The sequence below is a fragment of the Chanodichthys erythropterus genome, chromosome 6, assembly GCF_024489055.1.
Source record: "Chanodichthys erythropterus isolate Z2021 chromosome 6, ASM2448905v1, whole genome shotgun sequence".
In the NCBI taxonomy this organism is placed as follows: Eukaryota; Metazoa; Chordata; class Actinopteri; order Cypriniformes; family Xenocyprididae; genus Chanodichthys; species Chanodichthys erythropterus.
Genome location: NC_090226.1, coordinates 22,115,978 through 22,123,319, shown reverse-complemented (window position 1 = coordinate 22,123,319; position 7,342 = coordinate 22,115,978). Strand labels below are relative to the sequence as shown.

General features: G+C 33.5%; 1 protein-coding gene across 1 annotated transcript; it reads right to left on the bottom strand.

Annotated features, from left to right (window-relative positions):
* Positions 1–1,240: 1,240 nt before the first annotated feature.
* Positions 1,241–4,395, bottom strand: si:ch211-262i1.5 (uncharacterized). Its single transcript, XM_067387395.1, has 3 exons — positions 3,723–4,395; positions 2,210–2,339; positions 1,241–2,013 (listed from the first exon to the last, which is right to left on the bottom strand). Exons 1-3 carry the CDS (start codon positions 4,289–4,291, stop codon positions 1,273–1,275), a joined length of 1,440 nt encoding a protein of 479 aa, XP_067243496.1. The 5' UTR covers positions 4,292–4,395; the 3' UTR covers positions 1,241–1,272.
* Positions 4,396–7,342: the final 2,947 nt, after the last annotated feature.

The window sequence follows — 7,342 nt, the reverse complement described above, 5'->3', positions numbered from 1 at the left end:
TGCTGTCAGTTAGATTTAAACGCATCAGATATCAAAGGCTCCGTGATCTCCTTGATGTCTCAGAGCCTCTGCAGTGAGTCTCTTGTGACCACCTGGCTGAGGGTCTTTACTGTCATTTCACTCTGTTCATAGACCAACATTAAAACAGACAAACAAAAACATTTTCAGTTTGATGAAACCATCTTGTATTCATGGAAATTGAAAAGTCCTACATTAAAATTAAACGTTTTTAGTATTTATTTAAAAAAAAAAAAGTTTCAATATGAACCTGCAAAATGGTTTACAGGCTTTAAATGTCTTGTCCAGAAGGACTATGGGACAAGGAGAGCTTTAGCATCAGGTATCATCATCAATAATTACCTGTTTGTCACACTCAGGAAATTACTTTTTCCCCTGTGCCGTAGGAGACGCACCTGCTTAAAGCTAAATAATAGATAGGGGGCCGCAACAGAAACTGAGACTCATTGTCTCCAAGGTAGCCAAATAAATCATCACATGATCTGGCCAGGTAAATAATAGACCAGAGCAGAGGCCGAGCAATCAGTTGGGCCTTAATATTACAGTAACTTTACATTAAAGTGGTGTACAAGAGAAACTTTATAAACTTATGTTTATAGAAACAGTTATTTGTATTTATGTGCTTATATAAACAATGCACCAATGTTAAAGGGATAGTTCACCCAAAAATGAAAATTCTCTTATGTATGAATTTCTGTCTTCTGTTGAACACAAAAGAAGATATTTTGTAGAATATGGAACCAAAAAGTTGATGGGTCTTCTTCAAAATATCTTCTTTTGTGTTCAGCAGAAGACAGAAATTCATACAGGTTTGGAACAACTCGAGACTGAGTAAATGATGACAGAATTTATTTATTTTTTGGGGTGAACTTTCCTTTTAAATGTTTACATTACAGCGGTGTACATTTTTTAAAAGTTTTATAAATTTATTTATATTTACATATTTCCATTACAGTGATGTACAGGAAAGACATTTAAGTCATTTATATTTACATGTTTACATTGATCTGCATTGATACAGTGTTCATGTAAACATAAATAACTTTATAAAGCTTTTCCTGCACCTATTTACATGAGTACATTATATTTTTTTCTGTATGCAACTGCAGTTATTTGCATGTTTACAGAAATACTATGAAAATTATTTATATTTACATGTTTACAGGAACATTGTATCGGAGTTATTAATATTTACATGCTTACATTTATCTACATAGTTACATTAATCCTTTGATGTATCCCCCAACAACAACTTTAATCCTTTGCCCATGCTTGTAACAAAGGGCCATTCTGGTAGTTTATAAGGAGGCAAGCGACAGTGTATAGCTGGTTGATGGTCGTGGTGATGGAGTGAGGGATGACTGTATCAAACAGCTTGTGTTGCTTCACTCTGCAGATGAGGCTCTCAATGTAAACCCTCAGCCGAGCAATGGATTGAGTCTCGCTCACCTCATTAGCTGGCAACTCTTCCTGCTTTATCAAGTAAGCAGGTCTGTAAACTTTGCATGGTACACAATCATCTACAAGAAAACCTTTGTTGACCATAATGGCCATTCCAGGTTTCAGTAGCAACACGATCCCAGACTGCTTCAGAAGTTCCTTGTCACTGACAGATCCATCACACAAGGATGACACAAAAGTGACTGTACCATGAGGTGCCATGCCAATTAACCCCTTTAAGGTGCAATGGGACCCTTCACCTTCACGCATGAGAGAGGATGGTGTTTGGCAACGCAGCTCGGTGCAGTCAATCACTACTTGTGTGTCTGGGTAGTCCTGGAATTCCTTTGGCATTTGAGCCTTGACCGCCTCCACAGACATCCAGATGCGCACAGATCCAAGAATGGTGTACAGGAAATTGGCCCATGTTGTAATTATTTGACTCACGTTGGACTGATGGATGTTGAATCTGTGGCCCAGATCCCTCTCTGTTAGACCAACCGAGAGATGGACCATGAAAAGAAAAAACTCATCTATGGGCAGCAGGGACTGATACTGTTAAAATAACAACATTGGAAAAGTTTTAATAATGTGTAGGTCTATATAGAGAAAGTAACATTAGTAACATTCCAATTTCTTTCTATTCCCCCTACATAACATGTATGTAATTTATAGTGTAATGAATGATAGATTATTTTATTCTTATATTCGTATTTTACAGAATTATAAAATGCATAAATTAATTATTTACAGATGCACTGCCTGATGCTCCATCTTCATTCTTTGTTTTAGCTTGCCTTGCTCTGGTCAAACGAACCATGTTGTGGGATGCAGGCTCAATCAGTCTCCAGAACGCCATCAAGTGGTTGTAAGTCGCAAACCTACATGAGATGTGAGACATGTTTGAGATAATATATACCGACAAACGTAATGCACAACCTAGCTCAATTTTTGTTAAGAGCCTATTGTAAGTTACTTGAGAAAATGTAAGGCTTTATAGACTATAAATCCTTGTGGAAAAAGAAGTATTTATTATGGAAATAATATACTTTAAAAGAATATACTTGCATACAAACTGAATGTAAGATTTTTCAGATACTTAACTGCACATTATTTACAATTAAAAGAAAATAAATTTAAACTATATTACAATAAGTTGAACTTAAGAGTGTTTTTTGACCTACTTAAATAGAACTTAAGTACATTTTTGTATGTCATATTAGAATGTAAAATATTAATGTACAATGTAAAAAATTAAAGTGTCCTGCAGAATTTACTGAAAGCATGTACAGTAATATATATATTAATGTGATTTATATTAAAATGAATTAAAATTTACTTACTAATATATATATATATATATATATATATATATATATATGTGTGTGTGTGTGTACTTTTTTAAAAGTAAAAAAAATGACATTACAAAAAGCATTTTTTTTATAAGTGTACTTAAGTGTTTTAAGAAACGTCATCAGAGTTGGGTAAGTTACTGTAGTAAAAGTAATTACTTACTAGCTGCTACATTTTCAACAGTGTAATTACATTACTAATTACTCTCTCTAAAAAGTATTGCATTACTTATTGCTAATTACTTTCTAAATCCCATATCTACCTTGATCAATTGAACAATACAAGGACAGACACAAAACTGCTCTTTTAATTCTTCCAAATATATAATATAAAATTGCATTATTCTTGAACTGACCAAAGTATTTAAAGGGAAAAGGTTACATTAAAAACATAAATTTTAACATTAGCCGTTCAATTTTGATGTTAAATCCACTATTGTTTTATATAGAATTATTATAAAGTCTATACAGTAAGTCAAGTCAAGAAGCTTTTTATTGTAAGAAGTTTCATTGCAAGAAGTATTTAATGCAATTAAATCAAAAGTAACTGTAAATTACAGAATTAAGAGTAATCCCTTACTTGCTTCACGAAAAAAAGTAATTAAATTACAGTAATTATTTTTTTGTAATGCATTACACCCACTGCATGTCGTGCAAAATGTACTCTTTGAGAAATGTTAAGTGACGTATTATTTCATTAATATATTATCTGGAAGAACAGTTTTTTTATTATTATTATTATTTCTTTAAGATGTGAAGTACACTACAAGTGCAGATTCAATACAAACTTTTTTTTCACAAGGGAATAAAATACTTAAATGAACGTAAAGATCAAAAGAGTAGTTTTAGGCAATCAGACGACCAATGCAACAATGTGTTCGATAATTATATTGTTTACATTTTAGAGCTTACCTCGTGTAAAACATTATGTCATCGTCAGATGCAGCAAATCTCCCCAGACAAAATCTCTGTAGTACAGACAACTCTTCCACCTGTCTCCTCAGGAACTCCACCTCCTCTTGAAGATCTTCGGTCTGATCCAAATCCAGATCAGCCTGGGTTGGAGAGGAGCAATAATCATGATCCTGATGCGGCTCCGTAGGCACAGGATCTTTTAAATGAGTGGGAACTTTTTTTTTCTTCCATAACCCGGTGCGTTTTGGTGCTGGGGTGGAACAGCTGTTCCATTGGAACAACGTGGGCACAGCGCCCTTCTTCACTAGTCTGCGTGCTGTAGGAGTCGATGGTTCAATCAAATCATCACTCTTGAAGTGACGACTGCAGACTCTTGTATTAGGACTAACTTTAAAATTCTCACGCCGGATTTTGCGAAGCCACTTTTCCCGTGTTTCTTCGTCCAATGGGAAACTATGGAAACTTATCACAGAATTAAACCTTGAGGACATTTTACAGAACGGGACACAACAATATCGAGATGATGCACCTTCACGCCGAAGGTATTTAAAGCTGTTTGAACTCATTACTACGTTATTTTTTAAAGTAATATGCTAAAATTGTGTGTTAGTAATATATGTATAATGTAACGATATAAATTTGTTTGTGATCGAGAGTTAACGGAAATATGTGAGAAAAAGTTTACTACTACTACCACAGTTTGCTATCAATGAATACTTTACCGGAAGCTCGTGTAGACACTGAAAATTTAGCGGAAATACGTAGGCAATAGGCATATGGCAAGCCGTTTTAGCATTTAATACTTGCTGGCTCTAGCAGTCGTAATTTAGAAGAGATGTGAGACATGTTTGAGATAATATATACCGACAAACGTAATGCACAACCTAGCTCAGTTTTTGTTAAGAGCCTATTGTAAGTTACTTGTGAAAATGTAAGGCTTTATAGACTATAAATCCTTGTGGGAAAAGAAGTATTTATTATGGAAATAATGTACTTTAAAAGAATATACTTGCATACAAACTGAATGTAATATTTTTCGGATACTTAACTGCACATTATTTACAATTAAAAGAAAAAAAAAATGTAAACTATATTACAGTAAGTTGAACTTAAGAGTGTTTTTTGACCTACTTAAATAGAACTTAAGTATGTCATATTAGAATGTAAAATATTAATGTAGAATGTAAAAAATTAAAGTGTCCTGCAGAATTTACTGAAAGCATTTACGGTAATATATATATATATATATATATATATATATATATATATATATATATATATATATATATATATATATATATATATATATAATTAATGTGATTTCTATTAATTTAGTTTTGAGTAGACAAAATTGCTAAATTAAAGTAACCCAGCAAGTTGGGTTGCACACTTTAACCCAATGTCAGCTTATATTGATTAAAAGCTGGGCTTATTTTACCTCATATAGTCCTATGGTTTGTTTATTTATTTATTTATTTAAGCAAGGATTAAAACAATCAGGCCTGACTCAGTATAAAACTGGTTTTCAGCAGGTTCCTGCTCTGCAGAACATAAATACCACACACAGAACAAACTCCAAGACAAGACAACAACACACACAAACCGAGAGAAAGAGCATTAGGGGGCAGGCCATGGATGGTTATTAGCCTAATTCCTTTTTTCTTGCAGCAAATGTTATATATAAAATATTATATATTAATTTATATAACTTATTTAGTCTTTAAAATGAAGAAACCAAAAAGAAAGTTTGTTAATTAATTAATTAAATTAATTTGGCTTAAAAATTAATTAAGCACTTCTTGTGTTTTTTTTTTTTTTTTTTTTTTTTTTTTGCCTCAAGTTTGCATGCCTGCAACTCAATAAGTCTTAAACTGATTGAGTTACCGGCATGCAAACTTGAGGCAAAAAAAAACAACAAAAAAGTGCTTTTTGCCATTTTTTAACTGTCACTGATATAATGAAACAAACATTGCTAAAGTCCACAGATTTTACTAATAAAACATCTCAAAATTAAGATAAGATATATCTGTAATTATCATACTGATTAGTCAAATTATAAATATAACTCATCAAAATACGATTGAAACTATCTAAAATATATATCCATGAATAAAATCAAACCAGAGTTTTATATTTCAATACCGCTTGCCATAGTAGGTCACGCATAGACGATTAGGTGACACCATGTGGCAGCTGTTGGACATTACAGAGAAAACACATCTGAACCGTATTCAGTTTATCCAGTTAAAAACTTTTAACACACACACACAGGTTTGTTTTGCTATCTTGGTAAGGACATTCCATAGGCGTAATGGTTTTTATACTGTACAAACTGTACATTCTATCCCCCTACACTACCTCTACTTCTTAACCTACCCATCACAGAAAACATTCTACATTTTTACATAAAACATTGTTTAGTATGTTTTTAAAGCTATTTTAAATATGAGGACTCATAAAACATGTTTATGTCGTAATACCAGTGTAATACCCATGTCATTATACAAATTTGTGTCCTCATAAATCATGAAAACAAGCGCGCACACACACACACACACACACACACACACACACACACACACACACACACACATGTGTATATATAGAACTGGTGCTACAGAGGTTGAAATATTTGTAGCACAGCCCACACAATTGTGATACAAGTCTAAAACGTCTGTTACCATCTCTGAAAGCAACCAGTATTATTTTATAGTCTTCTATACCGTGACTATAGAATACTTTATAGGCTATGTCGATTATCATTGCATTATAAATATACTTTATTCTCATGAAAATACCAGAGATGTCTAGAAGAACACAGATAATCCATATATTGTCGCAATCGTATGTTTATTGTCTTAATGTTTCATCAGCAGTGCTGAGTAGATTATTTACAATTTGTTGTATGTTACTGATTCCAAATTACATGAAAAAAAATTGTAGTATAGTCATTTTTTTTTTAAAGCACACAAGAACACATGAACTCTATATTGATGAATCCTCAGAGAAACTGAAAAAAAGAATCCCTACTCTGAACCAGACTGGAGAAAAAAAATTCAAAAAGTTAACTGCAGAACCCCCTGCCCATGCTGTAACAAAACCTATAGCCCACTTGGGAACAGCATGACTGAGCAGCCAACCAAGGAGCAATAAGCTCTGTAAATTAAAGTTTATCGAGAAAAGTGAAAGTACGTGACATGTGGCAAAGTATGGTGTCCCACACTCGGAATTTGTGCTCTGTATTTGACCCATCTAAGTGCACACACACAGCAGTGAGTATTGAACACACACACACACAGAGCAGTGGGCAGCCATTGGGGGTTAGGTGCCTTGCTCAAGGGCACCTCAGTTGTGGGTAAAAAGAGTGGAAGAGAGTGCTGTTCATTCACTCTCCCACCTACATTTCCTGCCAGTACTGAGACTCAAACCCATGACCTTCAGTTTACAAGTCAACTCTCTAACCATGATGCCACAACTGCCCGTAACACAGACAGGAAGCACTGACTATTTATTGGTACAATATACACCATCTGTAATGTTGTTCTCTAACAATTAAATCATATTCAGCAATATAGATATGGAGGCCCTTAAAGGGTTAATTCATGCTAAAATGAAAA

Excerpts from the sequence above, each read along its gene's own strand:
- si:ch211-262i1.5 (XM_067387395.1), bottom strand. The coding sequence starts at position 4,291 with ATGAGTTCAAACAGCTTTAAATACCTTCGGCGTGAAGGTGCATCATCT. Across the intron at positions 2,340-3,722 it reads GACATAATGTTTTACACGAG|GTTTGCGACTTACAACCACT; the intron begins GTAAGCTCTAAA and ends CATCTCATGTAG. Across the intron at positions 2,014-2,209 it reads GAGCATCAGGCAGTGCATCT|TATCAGTCCCTGCTGCCCAT; the intron begins GTAAATAATTAA and ends TTATTTTAACAG.